This window comes from Chiloscyllium plagiosum, unplaced genomic scaffold, assembly GCF_037043375.1.
Source record: "Chiloscyllium plagiosum isolate Xiang-an unplaced genomic scaffold, Cpla_swu_hap1 HiC_scaffold_3, whole genome shotgun sequence".
Lineage (NCBI taxonomy): Eukaryota > Metazoa > Chordata > Chondrichthyes > Orectolobiformes > Hemiscylliidae > Chiloscyllium > Chiloscyllium plagiosum.
In genome coordinates, this window is record NW_028270141.1 from 118,601,943 (window position 1) to 118,622,302 (window position 20,360).

Consider the following 20,360-nt stretch of genomic DNA (forward strand, 5'->3'; position numbering starts at 1 on the left):
GGGGAATGGGTTTGGGTGGGATACTCTACGGAGGGTCGGGGTGGACTTGTTGGGCCGAAGGGTCTGTTTCCACACTGTAGGGATTCTATGATATCTATGAAGTTGCAGACAGAGATAAACATCACAAGTGTAATTATAATGAGGGAGTTTAATTACCAATTTAATTACCTCTTGTTGAGGGAAAAAGTTCCTAAGATGTGGACAAGAGAATTTTCTACAACCATATGTGTCGAGCTAACAAGAAAGGAGGCACCTGCTTCCTGGGAATGAGGTAAATCAAGTAGATCAAGTGACATTGGAGTGCATTTAGGGCTAGTTATCATTATATCTTATGGAAAATGATATTGGCTAATTCAGGGTTAGAATAATCAACTGGCGGAGAGTGGACTTCTGTGAGGAATGGTTTGTGAGAAAAACAGTAGCCGAATAGTGAATTATCTTCAAAGAGGAGATGGTTCAGCATGGTCATGGTATAGTCTTTCAAATGGGAAAAGTGGGGGACAAGGGAGGAAATAGCCAATGTAGTACCATTATTCAAGAAGGGACCAAGGGATAAACAAGGAAACTAGAGACAAGTCAGTCTAACCTCAGTGTTGGGGAAACTATTGGAAACAATTCTGAGGGACAGAATTAATCTGATTTTGGAGAGGCAGGGATTAATCAAGAACAGTTAATATGGTTTTGATAAGGGGATGTCATGCCTGACCAATTTGATTAAATTATATGCAGAGGTGACCAAATGTGTAGATGAAGTCAATGCTTTTGATGTAGTCTATTTGGACTTTCACAAGGCTTTTGATAAGGTCCTGCATGGATACTGATAACAAAGGTAAGAGACAATTCAATCCAAAGAAATTTGGCAAATTGGGTCCACTACTGGCTAAGTGACAGGAAGTAAAGGATGATTGCTGAAGAATGTTTTTCCAACTGGAACTCTTACATCCAGTGGGGTTCCACAGGGGTCAGTGTCGAGGCCCTCCCTGTTTGAGGTTTATTTACATGATTGAGACTTGAATGTAGGAAGGTTGATCACAAAGTTCACAGATGATATTGGTGGGGAGATATGTAATGAGGAAGATAGTCATAGATTACAAGAGTATATAGACAGACTGGTCAGATGGGCTGATCAGTGGCAAATGGAATTCAATCTGGATAAGTGTGAGGTGATATACTTGGGGAGGACAGACAAGGCAAGGGAATACCTGATGAATGGTAGGACCCTGTGAAGCACCAAGGATCAGAGGGACATTGGTGTGCATGTATACTTGTCCTTTAAGGATTCAGGCAGGTGGAAAAAGTGGTTAAGAAGGCATATAAGATACTGTGTTCTGAGGAAGGGGCATCGGACGCAAAACATTAACTTTGATTTCTCTGCACAGATGCTGCCAGACCTGCTGAACTATTCCAGCAACTTCTGTTTTTGTTTCTGACTTACAGCACCTGGAGGTTTTTTAATGGGATACTTGCCTTTATTAGTGGAGGTATAGGGTTTAAGAGCGAGGAGGTGATGCTGGAACTGTATAAAATGCTGGTTAGAACACAGCAAGATATTGTGTGCAGTTCTGGATTTTACATTATAAGAGGGATGTGATTGCACTAGAGAGGGTGTAGAGGGGTTTTATCAGGATGTTGCCTGGACTGGAGAACCTAAGTTATGAAAAGAGATTGGACAGACTAAGATTGTTTTCCTTAGAGCAGATTAGAGGGGACATGATTGAGATATCTAAAATTATGAGGGGAGTAGATATTTTAGACAGGAAGGAATTGTTCTCCGTGATGAAGAGTTCAATGACCAGGGGCAAAGATTTAAAGTAAGGAGCAGAATGTTTAGGCGACATGTGAAGAGAATTTTTTTCACCCAGGGGATGGTGGGAAACTGTAACTCACTGTCTGTAGAGGTGATAGAGGTAGAAACCCTTGAAATATTTAAGAAGATGTACATTTGTGATGCCAAGGCTGACAAGTCTATGAGCCAAGTACTAGATAAGACACATGGTTGTTCTTGATCAGCACAGACATGATGGGCCAAAGGACCTTTTTTGGTGCTGTATATCTCTATATCTGTATGACTTCCAGATGCCAAAGGGGCTAGAAATTACGTGAAATAGAAAAAGCTGTTCTTATATCAGGTAGTAAACATAATTGAGAATCAAGATGAAAACAGAGGTTCAGAAGGGAGGTGAAAAAGCTAATATGAGAAACAAAAAGGCATTATGAAAATCACTGGTAAATACCAAAAAGATACATCCCAAACTCTTCTGCGGGGGGGGGGGGGGGGGGGGGGGGGGGGGGGGCGGCATGGAATGTAAGAGTGGCAGAGTCAGAATCATTGGTGACCTTTAAGCGGCAATTGGATAGGTACATGGATAGGTGCTTAAGCTAGGACAAATGTTCGGCACAACATCGTGGGCCGAAGGGCCTGTCTGTCCTGTATTGTTCGATGTTCTTTTAAACAGCTGCTGTTTGGATATTATCAAATCTAAACTTTGATACGGCGCATTGTACTGGGGCTTTTGATTTGTAGAACTTTGCTATTCTGAAGGAATGATTATATTTCATTTGAGAGAGTCTCAACTGTACTCATCCATTGCTACGATTCTTTCTTCAATCAAAAGCAGGATTGGCTGAATTACTACAGACCTGTTAGTATCACTGAATAATTCACTTCTGCAGGGTAGAATTCATTTGGTCAATTCTCCTCTCCTCCTTCCCCATCCACAAAAGAACTCTGAGCTTTCATAGACTAGTGAATTAAAGCTAACCAAATAACTTCAGTTTTTGCTATTTGTTTCACACAGAATTGAATTCAAGACTCAGTGTGGAATCCAATTCAGTATAGCCGGGACTGTTGGCAGTCAATGCAGTTTCAAAAGTCACTCTTCTAAGATATAAATAAAATTTGAAGTAAATAAATCCTTCTTCTTGGATCGTTCCTCAAAGGCTGAGTATGACGGCACGGTGGCACAGTGGTTAGCACTGCTGCCTCGCAGCGCCAGAGACCCGGGTTCAATTCCCGCCTCAGGCGACTGACTGTGTGGAGTTTGCACATTCTCCCCGTGTCTGCGTGGGTTTCCTCCGGGTGCTCCGGTTTCCTCCCACACTCCAAAGATGTGCAAGTCAGGTGAATTGGCCATGCTAAATTGCCCGTAGTGTTAGGTAAAGGGGTAAATGTAGGGGTATGGGTGGGTTACGCTTCGGCGGGTCGGTGTGGACTTGTTGGGCCGAAGGGCCTGTTTCCACACTGTAAGTAATCTAATCTAATCTAATCTAATCTAATCTAATCTAATCTAATGATTTAAGTAACATCATACACTGCCCATAAACATTTCATACTACTTTAGCCAAATAATTCATTTTTCCTCATAATTTTTTTTAAAACAAGGAAAATTAAGTACAATTGGAATCCAATGCTAAACAGCAACTTATCACCTTGTATAGGATGGTATCTCACACTTTTAACCAAACTGCTGGTTAAAAGAACTGCAAAACTCTCCATTTTCCAATTAAAAACTAACTACCCTTTGGTGGGGTAGCTGGGCTGGTGTCAGAAAGCGGGAATTTAAGTTAGTTCAAATATTGAGCATGGTTGGAGTGAAGTGTTCCTCTCCATTAGGTCTCATTATATGTAACATGAGAGAATTTGATGCCAACAAAGAAAGAAGAAAGCAGGAATTGTATTCTAACTGGTGTCTTTCATTTTGTCAGAAGGCCCCAAAGAGCTTCATAGTCAATGATCTACTTTTGAAATAAAGTTTCATTATAAAGATAAATAAATATGAAATCATTTGCAGCAAGATTTCACAAAAAGTAATGAAACAATAGAATTAATTGATGTTTGGTGATGTTGATCAAAGAATAAATGTTGGTGAACACTGGGATAGTTGCTCTACATTTTGTAACTAGTATTGCTTTGTTTACAATCGGATGTAGCTTGGCTAAAAGTATCACCTAATGCTGTGACATTCCTTCACACTATACTGAAGGATCAACCTCAATTATGGGAACGAAGCATGAAATGTAAATGTTCCACGACATGATTCAAGAATCCTTGACTTGATGACGTGAATGCATTCCATTTAAGAATATATATAAATATATATTTACATTAGTTTTCTTTGGAACAGTAACAACTTCTGGTAAAAAATTTGAGAATTGCAATATCATTTAAAACAGTGAAATTGTACATGAGTCTGGATTTTATTTTTGAAAGTCTGCCATTTACCTTACTGTTTATTAACACACAGTGAAAACACAGCACCAAGGAAACTGGCATAACAGTTTGGCTTAATAAACTTAGAGAATTAAGTTACCACTTTGAGTATGCAATGAACCTGGTGTTCTGGGTATACATTACTAATTATCCTGAAATGCCAAGCTGTCATTTTCCGAATTTGAGTTGCATTTTGTTGTTATGAAATTATTTATAAAATATACCTCTGTGACTTTCCAGATGTGATGGAATTAAGACATTTCGTATAATACATAATGAAATATCTTATGTCCAAGAATCTAGAACACACACTCTCTCTCTCCTGGTAAAAGTATCAGTCAGTCTGACATACTGCACAGAATAGAAGCTGGCACAGTTTAGTTCTTACAGGCTGTAAGCTTCAAGATTGGCAATCTCACTTGGAAAGGTCATAGGATACTAGTGTGGGAAATGGAAATGCCATCCTGAGTGTGCTCTCCTGATATCAGAGATAAAAGACATTTAGGGGACATTATTGGGAAAAAGTACAGGAAACTCTATATGCTACCTAGGCATTCTACATCCGTTCCAAATATTTTCATACTGACAGCCGATACCCAAAATCCAACATGAGTTCTGTTCCACAGCACCAATTATCACCTTGATCATTAGCAAACTAAATGTTAATTGAAATGGGTAAAATAAAAAGATAGATGGTTCTCTTCATTCTTTGAGTTTAGCTCAACAGCCATATCAAAAACAGATAAAATACCTGCATTTATTTAAAACCTTTAACATTGCAAAGGTCCTAAGATACTTTCAATAAGCAAAATTGATTCAGGTAGTAGAACATGAAAAATTAAGGCAGTGGCTCAAAACAAAAGCTGAAAATGTGTTGCTGGAACAGCGCAGCAGGTCAGGCAGTATCCAGGGAACAGGAGAATCTACGTTTCGGGCATAAGCCCTTCCTGAAGAAGGGCTTATGCCCGAAACGTCGATTCTCCTGTTCCCTGGATGCTGCCTGACCTGCTGCGCTGTTCCAGCAACACATTTTCAGCTCTGATCTCCAGCATCTGCAGACCTCACTTTCTGCTCAAAACAAAATCAAAGTTAAGGTTTGATGTTGCCTTTGAAGTAGGACCACAAACACAAGACAAACATTTTATTTTGAGGGGTCCAAAATATTGGGTCCAAACAGCTGAAGGTTGTCCCACCAATCATAAGATGACATTGCAGAGAAAAGGAGAGAACGCAAGACCAAAATCAGACAAACAAAAGTTAAGCACAGACACATAGGGATCAAGGAGGAAATGTTTCTCTGTATCTTCTCTATGAAATCCTTTCAAAATCCCAAATGCCCTCCATCAAATCACCTGTAAGTCTCATACATTTGATGGAGTGCAGTATTCCCTTAAAATGTAATCCTTGGTCTTGACAATATTCTGGCAAATTTGCTCGACATTCTTTCCTACAATCCGTTCTAACCACTGCTGTCCAAAAGGGTCATGAAATGGTTTCATATCAGCTTGCTTTTGGCACTTTTGGCACTTTTGGCTCCCATATTCTGGATAAAATGTTACAAGGGAGTCAGTTGGAGACCCTTTCATGAGCTGCTCTCCTGTGAGGTGCTGATAAAACCTAATGGTTATTTCAGGGTGCCTTGTGTCTTAGCATTAGCTTCAGCATCATCTTCCTTCCCCTGAGTCATTATTATAATGAAGGGCAGACAGCAAGGGGTGGATTGCACGGGGACAGGGGGAATGTGGGTCAGCCAGGATATTATGACCGTTTGGTGATCCATGCCCAGCTCCTCCTCTCTCTGCCCCACTTTATGCTCCTCATTTCATTCTTCAAGAAATCTCTGTTTTCTTTGGACTTTGATGCTCTGTCCACTGCCCTTTGACATTCAATTGCGTCAGGATGACTGAAAGCCCAGACTGAATAGAACAGATTGAAAATAACCATAGAACAAAAACTGCACTGGGCTCACCACATAAATATTGTGGCTGCAAGAGCAGGTCAGAGGTTAGTAACTCTGTAGCGAGTAACTCAACTCCTGTTTACCCAAAGCTTGCACACCACCTATAAGCCTCAGCTCAGCACCATGGTGGAATACCACGTACTTGGCTGGATGAGTGCAGTTCAACAGTTAAGAACTCTGACATCATCGAGGATAAAGCAGCCTGCTTTATTCATCACTTTCAACATTCAAACCCTTCAGCCCAGTGGTAGCAGTGTGTACCATCTACAAAATGCCAAGGCTCCTTCCGAACCCATGGTCTCTTTCACCTAAAACAACAAGGACAGCCAATGTATGGAGTACCAATACTTAAGGATTCTCTTAAGGTTAACATGCAGGGTCAGTTGGCAGTTAAGGTGGCAAATGTAATGTTAGCATTCATTTCAAGAGTGCTAGCATACAAAAGTAGAGACGTACCACTGAGGCTGTATAAGGCTCTGGTTAGACTGCATTTGGAACATCGAAAGCAGTTTTGATCCCTATCTAAGGATGGATGGCATTGGAGGGGGTCCAGAGGAGGTTTACAAAAGTGGTCCTGGCAATGAAGGACTTGACACATGAGGAATGGTTGAGGACTTTGTGTATGTACTTGATGGAGTTCGGAAGAACGAGAGGAGACCTCATTGACATATAGAGAATACTGAGAGGTCCGGCAAGAGTGGACATGGAGAAGATGCTTCCACCAGTTGGAGAGATTTAGACCTGACAATATAGCTAAAAGTGAAGTAACAACCCTTTAGAACTGAGATAGAGCATACAGATGTACAGCACAGAAACAGACCTTTCAGTCCAACTTGTCCATGCCGACCAGATATCCTAGATAAATCTAGTCCTGTTTGCCAGAGTTTGGCCCATATCCCTCTAAACCCTTCCAATTCATATACCCATCCGGATGCCTTTTAAATGTTATAATTGTATCAGTCTCTGCCACTTCCTCTGGCAGCTCATTCCGTGCACATACCCTTTGTGTGGAAAAAGTTGCCCCATGGGTCCCTTTTAAATCTTTCCCCCCTCACCTTAAACCTATGCCCTCTAAGTTTTGGGCTCTCCCACCTCAGGGAAAAGACCTTGTCTATTAACTCTATCCATGCCCTTCATGATTTTATAAATCTCTATAATGTTACCCCTCAGCCTCCGACACTCAGGGAAAACAGCTCCAGCCTATTCAGCCTCTCCCTATAGCTCAAACCCTCCAACCCTTGCAACTTGGTTGTAAATCTTTTCGGAACCCTTTCAAGTTTCACAGTAGCCTTCCAATAGCAGGGAGACCAGATGAGAAGGAATTTCTTCAGCCAGTGTGTGTTGCATCTATGGAACTCATTTCCACAGAAGGCTGTGAAGTCCAAGTCTTGAGTGTATTTAAGGCAGAGATAGATTCTTGGTTAGTAAGGGGATCAAGGAAATAGGGAGAAGGCAGGAGAATAGAGTTGAGAAACGTACCAGCCATGATCGAATGGCGGAGCAGACTCAATGGGCTGATTGGCCTAACTCTGCTGCTATATCTTGTGATCTTGTTCACAAGTACTGCTCCAAGCCTGACATCGTTGAATTAGAACTATCCTGCTGCTTCTTCTGGGTCAGTGCTCGAACTCTATTCCTAACAGTACTGTGGCTGCCCTGCACCACAGTTCAAGGCAACAGCTCACCACTACCTTGAAGGTCAGATAGACATACTTTTGATCAGTTGGGGAATCGAATGTCATGGAGAAAGGGCAGGAAAGTAGATGTGAGGATTCAAACCAGCCATGCTCCTTTCAAATGATCGAAGCCAAATGGCCTACTTCTCTTCCTATTTTTTCTAGTCTTCTCAACTGCAATGAGGAACTGGCAGTAAATACTAGCCTAGCCTCCAATATGCACCTCCCATGAGCAAAAATATTAAAACATGTCTATCACCAACTAATGAACCACTGGTAGATCTGGTCTCAGCCATTGTTGCTTGCTAAAGAATTGAAGTATTGGAGTCTTTTACATTTTTCAATTTAGTTTAGGCTGATATTGAATTGAATTTATTGCCACGTGTACCAAGGCACAGTAAAAAGGTTTGGCTTGCGAGCAATACAGGCAGTTCTCATAGTTAAGTAGCATAGATAATTAAATAATAGGTAAACAGCGGCAAAAACAAAAACACGATCAGGTGAATGTTAAGAGTTTGTGAGTCCATCCAGTATTCTAACAACAGTAGGGTAGAAACTGTTACAAACCCAGTTGGTGCATGTGTTCAGGCTTCTGTACCTTCTCCCCAATGGTAGAGGTCGCAGAAAAACATTGCCAGGGTGGGATGGATCTTTAAGAATTCTGGCAGCCTTTCCTTGATAGCGGGCCTGGTAGATGGATTCTATGGATGGGAGGTTGGCCTATGTGATTGTCCAGGCCGAGTTCACCACTCTCTCTAACCGTCTCTGATCTTGAATGGTACAATTGCCATACCAGGTAATGATACACCCAGGTACAATGCTCTCGATAGTGCACCTATAAAAGTTGGCAAGAGTATTCGCCTTCATGCCAAATTTTCTCAGCTGCCTGAGGAAGAAGCAGCGTTGTTGGGCCTTTGTAACCAGTGAGTCCACATGAAGAGTCCAAGAAAGCTTGTTGTGGATGACCACTCCCAGGAGCTTGACACTCTCCTCTCATTCCACCTCTGTGTTGTTAATGTGTAGGCTGGCATGAGTAACATCCCACCGAAAGTCAACAGTGAGTTCCTTGGTGTAGAATGCTGTAGATGATGTAGAACGCCCAGTTAAATAGAGTACTAGAGGGTTGATGTCTGACAGGATAAGCCAAACTGATTCCACAACTTTAAACATTAGTAGGAAACAGAGAGGTGGAAAAGATTAAGTAATGGGGAGAAACTTGAAGTACAATGTAAACTGGAACAGAGAGTAGCTGTAAAGATAATGGGCCTGCTTGATGAAACAGAAGAATGTTAAGAACGAATGCTGAATTGTGCAAACTAACCTAAGAACCAATAAGACAACTCCACTGACTAAACACTGGCTTCTTCAACAGTGCGACATTGGAAGTAATGCTGGAGTGCTCTGGTGATCATTCTTGACTTTGCTGATGCTGTTGAGATATATCTTTGATTCGGGTTAGGGTCAGTGAAACTTATCTGAAAATGAAATTTTCCTCCAAATTGGGAAAATATTTTAAAAATTAAAGGGGCAGTTAAGCCATATCAGACCTCCTCATGAATGTGCATTTGTCACAGATTTAGTTTGAATTTCTAGCTCCTTAATCTATTCACATTTTATTATAAGAACACCATTAAACTTTATCAAGGATGATGTCTTAGGGTTAATTGCCTCTAATAAGAACACAATCTCTCCTGATACAATTCATTCTCAAGGTGATTCACAGTAATAAAGATTCACCGTACCATTGGAACAAATGATTACAAAGTACTGCTTTCTGAGCATTAATTAAAAGCTGTTGAAGACCAGGTGGAATAAGACATTATAATGCATACACAGCAGGGACCTTTCAATAAAACCATATTGAGGTTCTGTACTCACCGATATCTGCAAACCTGGGAAGTGCACTGCTTTTACTATATAGTGTGCATGCTCCTATTAAAAAAAACTACCAGCACACTTGCATTTTCAGGTACATGAAAAGCCAGAAGAGTTGTGTGCTACCTTTAATTGCTTCAGATTTGCTTGACAGAATAAGCATTATGCTGTGTATTTACATGAACTAAAGCATTCTGCAATTTTCGTATACAGAGGAACCTCGATTATCTGGCATTTGATTATCTGAATATCGGATTATCCGACAAGGTTGTAAGGTCCTGCTCTTCGGCCGAACTATGTTATCCGGCATTCGATTAACTGAACAAAATACTGCCTGCCCATGTCCTTCGGATAATCGAGGTTCCTCTTGTATGTGATTCCCCTAAAATAAAGAAAACCTAGAGGCAACATTGCCCACACATTCTTATTTCACAGCAAACAGAATAGATTGGATACGATAGAGGTCTTCCGAAAACAGGATGAAGCACACACTAGCTCCATTATCTTTGGTACATGTAAAAAGATTGACCACTGTTTGAAATAAAACTAAAGATTAAGCAGTCTGGCAAATATATTCAAATAGAGCAACCTCAATAAACCAGTTACAACAAATCCCCACGTATGCTGCAATTTCAAACTACTTCCCTACTTATATAATTTAGCACTTCCTATAACGTAGAATTCTATAGCAGCAGGGTCTGCCATTTGACACACTGAACCTATACCAGCTCTTCCAGAGGAATATACATTTAGCCCCATCTCTCCCCTAATTTTGATTTCTTGACTTGATTTCTTGATTCAAGCCACGGATTCTGGAAAAATATTCCATGCCCTCTAATCTTCAGCCTTTCAGCGGTCATCTTAAATTTATGCCCTCCAGCAACAGATGCAAAGATCAGTGTAAATAATTTCCCCCTAACGACTGTACTTTAAAAAAAAATTCATGGGACGTAAGCATTGCTGGCTGGGCCTGCATTTATGGCCCATCTCCAGTTGTCTTTGAGAAAGTGGTGGTCAGCAATTCCTTTGAGGCAGAAGACAATGTGATGCTTTGTACTGGTATCAAGAGATATTCTTACATGATAAAATGACTGACATTCTGAATTAGGTAGACATTGAGTTTTGAAAAGTATAACACACTCATGAAATTTGTAAAAATACATTATAGAACATTTTGATCGAATATTAACAGAATTACTAAAAATATTCATCGTCTCATATCATTTTCCACGTAACACATTTGCAGTAGACTTTGTATTTGCAAAATCCATTCCATGTCAAGTATTTAGCACGAGGACAAACATTTCAAATTGGAAATTACTGGAAGTGCAATTGGTATAAAACTCCCTCTACACAACCTTCCACTCAGATGTCTCAATACCTGGAACAAGGAATAATGTTTCTGATTGCAGGCGATCAATCATCTCAGCGCCAGGACGTCTCTGCAGGAGTTTCTCAGGATAGTGTCCTAGGCCCAACTATCTCAAGCTGTTTTAATGATCTTCGCTCCAACATAAGATCAGAAGTGGGAACATTCATTAGTGATTGCACAATATTCAGCAGCATTCACAACTCATCAGATACTGAAGTAGTCCATGTGAATATGCAGCAAGATCTGGAGCATGTTTGGGCTAACAAGTCACAAGTAAAGTCATGCAATACAAGTGCAAAGTAATTACCATCTTCAACAAGAAAGAATCCTTGACATTCAATGGCATCATCATCATTGGATCCTCCACAATCCAAGGCCTGGGAGTTTACCATTGACCCAAAAACTGAACTAGACCACTCATATAAATAACTGTGGTGATAAGAACAGGTCAGAACACTGCAGGGAATAAGTCACCTACTGACTCTCCAAAGCTTGCCCATCATTGACAAGGCAGAAGTCAGGAGTGTGATAGAATAATCCCCAATTGCCTGTATGAGTGAACTCCAGCAGCACTCATATTAGACACCAGCCAAGTCAAAGCAGACTACTTGATATGCACTACAGCTACAAGCGTTCACTCCCTCCAATTGATGCTCAGTAATAGCAATGCATACCACTTGAAGATGCAACTGCAAGTTCCCCTTCAATCCACTCACCATCCAAACTTGGAAATAGAGCGCTGTTCCTTCAGTGTCACTGTGTCAAAATCATGGAACTTCCTCCTTAATGGCATTCTAAGTACCCTCCTTAAGGGTAATTACACAAAATAGACTGTAGTTGACCTTCTCAAGGGCAACTAGGAATGGGAAACAAATGAAGTTCTCGCCAGTGATAATCACACTAATGAAAAATACACTTTCAATCCTCCTATTTCTCAACATTCATTCTTTGTAAGCACACAGCCCAAAAGGTTTCCAGTTTCCAGCCCCTCAGTGTACTATGACTGAAAAGATTTATGGTGAACCTTCCTGATGTTCTTCTGCAGCAACAGCACCAAACCTCAGCAAGCCAGTGTTAGGAAGTGTTATCAAGCAACATCATGATGGATCACTCCAAGTGTTAAGACCATGCTGTGCCACGTGTCATATGACACACAAAACCATCTTTGATCACAAACCTATCAGGCAATGGTCAGGGTGTAATACCTTGGACTGTGCTAGACTGCAAAACTCAGTCAAAGGAAATACTTTGCAAATAAGTCTTGAGTAGACCAAAGTGGATCTTTCACTGAGTCCATGAAATCCCAGGTGCTGTTGATCTTTGTCTCAGTGGACATCCCTAGGAACAGATTGTAGAACACAGAGCCACGTGTCACAAAGCAGTTCAGGATGAACTTCAACAGAACCCACTGCATTTCTTTTCAGAGCTTCTTTCCAAATGCAAATTCCATAAGGGCATGGAGCATCGTCTCTTCACCCCAACCCACAACCACCTTGAGGGCAATGCATAGAGGGGATGAGAGTCCAGGCGTGTGGGAAGGATCTGATGAGAAGGACCTTTCTGATCACAAGGACCTTTCTGATCACCAGCCAAACCACATCTTGGTGCTTGTTTGCAAGTCATGGTGATGATTCATCCCACCAAATTACTTTGCCAATCTGTTTGAGGAACCATTTGGCAGGGTTTATCATCTCCTCTTCCCACAGGGCCTTGAGGATTTTACACACTGACCACTGGATAGACTTGTGATCAAAGATGTTTTTCTGCAAAAGGGACAGATGGTATGACACGGTCTTACCACATGGAGTGGTCCATAGCAATACAGTCAGACATATCCCTCATTACTCGGATAATGTACTCAGTTTATGTACTCGGTGTATGCAGCTTGAAGCAGCTTACACAAAGGTGGCCATTACAATGAGGGTTGTGTTTGATGCATTGTCTCTTCATTATCTAGGGGTTTATACGTCATGTCCTTGTAAACATAACCCATCATCGACCACCAGATAAAACAGATTATGGCTCTGGTGGTCACCACAATGTTGGAGTGAAGAATGGGCCAGACATGTGTCACATACAGCAACACCAAGAGCATCCCATTTTTGATGACCAGGTTCTTAACCACAACGGAGAGGGAATGTTGCTTTTGTTTGATCATGGCTACTTGCTCCTTCCATTTCTTAGTACACATCTCAGCTCATCTAAGCTACATCCCCAACATCTTCAGGTATTCTGAGTCGACAGTGAAAGGGACAAAGGATCAGTCATTGCAACTCCCTAAGAACACGGCCTTACTCTTGACTGAAAATCTCCTTACCTGGGCACTTGATCAGTTCTACAACTTGCTGCCAATTTTTGGCTTTCAAATCAGTTAAGTGAGTACCTATATTGACAAGCTAACTATTAATACAGGTAAGTGGATGTTTAGGAGTAATTTAGATGAATGTAGCTAATGCCTGGGCAACTGTGACAACATTTCAACAGTAAGTACACATTAACTGCACTCCATTCACACCTGGAGCAAAGTGGCCCTAACTTAATTGATTTTCTGAGTGACAGTAAGTAGCCCTTTTCCTGAATGCTGTTCAAATCAATATATTAACGTCAACAAATTTCGTCTCCTACAATGGGATTCAAATGTAGACACCTTGTCTACATTTTGCTTCCATTTTGAGAGTTTTTTTTTCCAAATACCAGGTTTGAAATGCAAGTGAAAAACCACAGAAAAAAGAGATCCAAGTTCCTTTTGGCGTCAGTAATGGGACAATGTTGAAATTTGGTTCAGGGAGTCCTCTCCAATTATTTGTTCTTAATGTTGCAAGCCTTGCTTAATAAAATTTTGAATGGATCATTTAATATTGCTACAGAGAAATAACAAGAATGTTAAGCAAGTTACATTAATAATCATTGAAAATGTATGTGAGTCAGGGTGTGGATAATTACATGATGTCAGCAGGGACACAATCAGGTTTAATTTTAGAATCGCACAGTACAGGAGGCCATTCAGCCGTCACATCTGTGCAGGCTCCTTGAAAGATCTATTCAATTACTCCTGCTCTGCTCTTTTCTCATTGCCCTGTAATTTTTTTTCATTCATGAACTTAAGTAGTTACTGACAGATATTGAATCTACTTCAATAGCACGTTAAAGCTGCACATTCCTAATCATAACACACTGTGCAAAGTCATTCCTCATCTTCATCCTATTTTCCAGTTTCTTTAAACCCATGCCCTCTGGGGAACGACTTGGCCACAACCATCCTTGCACAATTTTGTGCATACACAGACACAACACTGACTCCAAGGATTTCTCCAAAGATTGCACATATTACCAATTGGCGTGATGTTGCTGAGCTAATATAAAGGCAGATTCCATGTTCCTGATTGCTATATAATGACTTTTAAAGTGTTTGTTAAGGAACTCCACTGTGAGACTCCTTGCAGTTAAACAGCCTGTTTACCACTTACTCTCTGGGTTTTCAAGTGACGTGTGGTCATTCCAGCAAAGCCACCTGTTGCCCATGTTAAGAGTCAGCCCCTTATGGAGTGGAGAAAATTGAATGATGGAGAGTGGGTTATTCTGAACAAGTCTAATGTCTGAAAGATTCTAAAGGGACTGCTTTTTGTTCAATGTTCTATAGTATCGTGCTTTAAATCTGCAGGATAAGGACATACATTCCTGTCGCAATATACTGAATAAAAAGAATATAAATATCAACAAAAAGATTCTGTAAACATTAAGAATCAGCTAAATTCCTAACCAGAACTTCAAGCCTCAGGATTTTGAAATAGAATTTTCAGACCTGACTTCCAACAAGGACTGTTGCCACTTTCTAATTAGACCTGTGTTCCTAACTTTCATTTTATAGTTTGATAATATAACCTGCAAATGCCTCATGAACCATACCTTTTTAAGTTGATTAATCCACGTATCTCGACCTGAAGCCTCCTGATGTAAGATGACTGGAGCAGAGTTCAGACAGAAAGGCATCGTGTCACAAGAGGCTTCCGCAACAAATGGCTGAAGGTCAGAGTTCAGCTACAAAGTCACAACAATAAAATGCAAATTGTGAGGATTTAGAAGGGTGAATATGACAGATTTTTTAAAAAAAATCAATCAAAAATAAAGCGAAATAAAAAACAAAACTTCAGTCAGCACCACAAAACCATTATTGAGTGAAACAGATGTTCGATGGCTGCATCAAACAAAATGTAATAATTGTGAACAAGATAACTGTGTCAGTGAAAATGATGGAGACAATTTGTGGGGAATGATTTTTGGTTTCCAGGGTCTCCTTAGGTCTAAAGATTAAACTTAGAAACTGCTCTTGAAGCAGGAATTTGTATACTCCTTCTGCATCTCCATCAAAGGATATAGAGTCATCAAGATGTACAGCACAGAAACAGATCCTTTGGTCCAATTCGTCCATGCCAACCAGATATCCCACTCTAGTTCCATTTGCCAGCACCCAGTGCATATCCCTCCAAGCCCTTCGTATTCAAATACCCATCCTTTTAAATGTTGCAATTGTACTAGCCTCCACCACTTCTTTTGGCAGCTCATTCCATACAAGTACCATGGTCTGAGTGAAAAAGTTGCCCCTTAGGTCTCTTTTATATCTTTCCCCTCTCACCCTAAATCTATTCACTCTAGTTCTGGACATCCCATCCCAGAGAAGAGACTATTATCCTATCCATGACCCTCATGATTTTGTAAGTCTCTATAAGCCTCTGACGCTCCAGGGAAAACTGTTCAGCTTCTCCCTATAGCTTAAATCCTCCAACCCTGGCAACATCCTTGTAAATCTTTACTGAACGCTTACAACTTTCACAACATCCTTCCAATAGGAAGGAGACCAGATTTGCACACAATATTCCAACAGTGGCCTAACCAACTTCCTGTATTGCCGCAACGTGACCACCCAACTCCTGTACTCAATACTTTGACCAATAAGGGAAAGCATACCAAACGCCTTCTTCACTATCCTATCTACCTGTGACTCTACTTTCAAGGAGCTATGAATGTGCACTCCAAGGTCTCTTTGTTCAGCAACACTCCCTAGGACTTTACCATTAAGTATATAAGTCCTGCTAAGATTTGCTTTCCCAAAATGCAGCACCTTGCATTTATTTAGATTAAACTCCACCTGCCACTCCTCAACCAATTGGCCCATCTGATCAACATCCTGTTGTAATCGGAGGTAACTTTCTTTGCTGTCCACTACATCTTCAATTTTTGTATCATCTGCAAACTTACTAATTGTACCTCTAATGCTCACATCCAAATCATTTATATAAATGACGACAAGAAGTGGACCCAGCACCGATCCTTGTGGCACTCCACTGGTCACAGGCCTCCAGTCTGAAAAACAATGCCCCACCACCACCCGCTGTCTTCTACCTGTGAGCCAGTTCTATATCCAAATGGAGAGTTCTCTCTGCATTCTGTGAGACCTAACCTTGCTAATCCGTCTCCCATGGGGAACCTTGTCGAACACCTTACTGAAGTCCATACGGATCACATCTACTGCTCTGCCCTCATCAATCCTCTTTGTTACTTTTTCAAAAAAACTCAATCAAGTTCGTGAGACATGATTTCCCATGCACAAAGCCAAATACATGTACATCCTGTCCCTTAGGATTCCCTCCAACAACTTGTCCACCACCGACGTCAGGCACACTGGTCTACAGTTCACTAGCTTGTCTTTACCAGCTTTCTTAAATAGTGGCACCACATTAGCCAACCTCCTGTCTTCCGGCACCTCACTGTGACTATCGATGATACAAATCACTTCCCACAGAGTTCTAGGGTACATCTGATCAGGTCCTGGGGATTTATCCACTTTAATGTGTTTCAAAACATTCAGCACTTCCTCCTCTGTAATATGGACATTTTTCAAGATCTCACCATCTATTTCCCTACATTCTATACCTTCCATGTCCTTCTCCACAGTAAACACTGAAGAAAATGGGAGTGTTGGCTAGTAAAGCAGTATTCCTTCATTCACTGTCCTTCTTCCTCCAGTAGTTGATTTTAACCAAACTCAAAGCCTGCAAGTTTTGGATTAACTGAACTCCTAACTTTTACCACACATCAAAACTCGTTAAAAAAAAGAGAAAACAGTACAATGACAGCCAAAGAAAATTTGTATACAGGCCCATATTTGTACAGCAGAAACATAAATTTCACTCCAAGATAAACACAGTCCTCATTTCTATGGAACTATACTGTTGTAGCTTCACCGTAATTGGGCCAAACTTCTGGAACTCTCTTCCTAAAAACACTGTGGTGTTCCTGCTCCCTAAGGACAGTTAATTTAAGCACATTGCTCACTATTACCTTCTCAAGGACAACAAATACTGGCCTAGCCAGCAACAGCCACATCAGTTGAATAAATGAATTAAAACTAATCTATCAAAAACAGAAATAAAATTCCACTTCTCCCATAATACATTTCACCCCATCAACCTTCTATAAACTATCAGGGACACACGTGGCATAGTGGCAATGTCACTGGATAAGCAATTGAGAACCCCAGGCCAATGTTTTGGGGAGAAAGTGAGGTCTGCAGATGCTGGAGATCAGAGCTGGAAATGTGTTGCTGGAAAAGCGCAGCAGGCCAGGCAGCATCCAGGGAACAGGAGAATCGACGTTTCGGGCATAAGCCCTTCTTCAAGAATGAGGAAAGTTTGTCCAGCAGGCTAAGATAAAAGGTAGGGAGGAGGGACTTGGGGGAGGGGCGTCGGAAATGTGATAGGTGGAAAGAGGTCAAGGTGAGGGTGATAGGTCAGACTGGGGTGGGGGCGGAGAGGTCTGGAAGATCTCAGGTTAGGAAGGCGGTGCTGAATTTGATGGATTTGACTCAGACAGGGTGGGGGAGGGGAAATGAGGAAACTGGTGAAATCAGAGTTCATCCCTTGTGGTTGGAGGGTTCCTAGCCGGAAGATGAGGCGTTCTTCCTCCAACCGTCGTTTTGTTGTGGTCTGACGATGGAGGAGTCCAAAGACCTGCATATCCTTGGTGGAGTGGGAGGGGGAATTGAAATTCCTTCGACTCCGCCGCATCTGCTCCCAGGAGGACCAGTTCCAAAAACGCACAACCCAGGTGGCCTCCTTCTTCAAGGACCGCAATTTCCCCCCCCGACGTGGTCGACGATGCCCTCCACCGCATCTCTTCCACTTCCCGCTCTTCCGCCCTTGAACCCCGCCCCTCCAACCGCCACCAGGACAGAACCCCACTGGTCCTCACCTACCACCCCACCAATCTCCATGTACAGCGCATCATCCGCCGTCATTTCCGCTACCTCCAAACGGACCCCACCACCAAGGATATATTTCCCTCCCCTCCCCTATCAGCATTCCGTAAAGACCACTCCCTCCATGACTCCCTCGTCAGATCCACACCCCCCACCAACCCAACCTCCACTCCCGGCACCTTCCCCTGCAACCGCAGGAGGTGCAAGACTTGCGCCCACACCTCCCCCCTCACCTCCAAGGCCCCAAAGGAAACTTCCATATCCGCCACAGATTCACCTGCACCTCCACACATATCATCTATTGCAGCCTCTGCACCCGATGTGGCCTCCTCTATATTGGGGAGACAGCCCTGCTACTTGCGGAGTGTTTCAGAGAACACCTCTGGGACACCCGGACCAACCAACCCAACAACCCTGTAGCTCAACATTTCAATTCCCCCTCCCACTCCACCAAGGATATGCAGGTCTTTGGACTCCTCCATCGTCAGACCACAACAAAACGACGGTTGGAGGAAGAACGCCTCATCTTCCGGCTAGGAACCCTCCAACCACAAGGGATGAACTCGGATTTCACCAGTTTCCTCATTTCCCCTCCCCCCACCCTGTCTCAGTCAAATCCATCAAATTCAGCACCGCCTTCCTAACCTGAGATCTTCTTCCCGACCTCTCCGCCCCCACCCCAGTCTGACCTATCACCCTCACCTTGACCTCTTTCCACCTATCACATTTCCGACGCCCCTCCCCCAAGTCTCTCCTCCCTACCTTTTATCTTAGCCTGCTGGACAATGTTTTGGGGACATGGCTTTGAATCCCACTATGGCAGATGGTGAAATTTGAATTCAGTAAAGGCTGGCCCATAACCATTGCCAATTATTGCAAAAACCCATTTGGGTTACTAAGGACCTATAGGGAAAGAAATCTGCAATCCTCACCTGGATCAATAGTACATGCAGCTGTGATTCACAGAAATGTGGTTGACTCTTAACCAGCCCTCTGGGCAATTAGGGGGCCCAGTGACACCCATATCCCATGAATGAATGAAAAAAAAATCTGTCTACCCCAAAACATGATTGAACAAATATAGAGGAAAGAATTTAACTTTGTTTCTTTGGCTAATTGCTATTGTACACTTGAAAGCCAGATGATGAAAGGAGTTTAGATGGAAAAATAAAAATGGGGAATTGAATACAGCTTATTTCATTTACTTATGTGAAAGTAAGCAATGTTGCCTGGTGTCCACATTTTCTCTCATGTGCCTTAACCACATTACTTGCACTGGATCTGCTGCCATCTTGGCTTGCTCCTCTCCAGTCTCTCTCTCTCTCTCTCTCTCTCTACACGTGCTGCAGCTGTGGCTTCTCCAACCAGTAGGGTTCCCTCCTTCCCACTCTTGCTGCTCCTCTCATTGTAGACTCTGTTTCTGGAGGAGCACCAAGATGGACAGCGAGGGAACCGGCGATTAATGAATGCCCAACTTGGGACAGTAACATTCCCAGTTGAAGGAGGAGTACCTCACAGATTTGATCTATACTGCACTTGCTGCTCCTCTAATGAAAGCCTGCAACTCTCACCAGCCTTGCCTCTGTAAAGGTTCAGTCCCAGATCATGCAGGAACTGTCACATTGATAACATTACATAGAACTAAAACTCCTTGAATTTTTCACTCATCTCCTTTTCTGCAGCACTTGTAATGTTTCAAGGACTGATTTCCCCACAACCCCCAGTATTTTAAAATGCATCACACATCTATCAGGGTTGATCAGTCCTTTCGGATGGGAAGATCCACCTCAATTTTTCTCTCACTGTTCTCCATGGCTTCCTGCAGAATAAGCATGCAGTTCAGGCCTGACAAGATTCAGTGACCACACCAATGACAAAATGCCTCCCTACACTCAGCAGGCATTTTTGACACCCATATTTGCAATGTCCAATTTATAGCCTATTCTAGTTTGATTAGTTTGGAATACTTTAAAGTTAATTTCAGTGCTTATGAATTATCGCTGACTCAAATG

At 42.0% G+C, this 20,360-nt stretch overlaps 1 protein-coding gene across 2 annotated transcripts in view; it reads right to left on the bottom strand.

The window, feature by feature from the left end:
* pdss2 (prenyl (decaprenyl) diphosphate synthase, subunit 2) overlaps positions 1 to 20,360 on the bottom strand; it is a 178,358-nt gene that overhangs the window by 18,575 nt on the left and 139,423 nt on the right. For both annotated transcript variants that reach the window (XM_087982822.1, XM_043687056.2), the window contains one exon: positions 15,000 to 15,131. In XM_087982822.1, the coding sequence (XP_087838948.1) occupies positions 15,000 to 15,131 (132 nt within the window). The remainder of the gene's footprint in view (positions 1 to 14,999; positions 15,132 to 20,360) is intronic.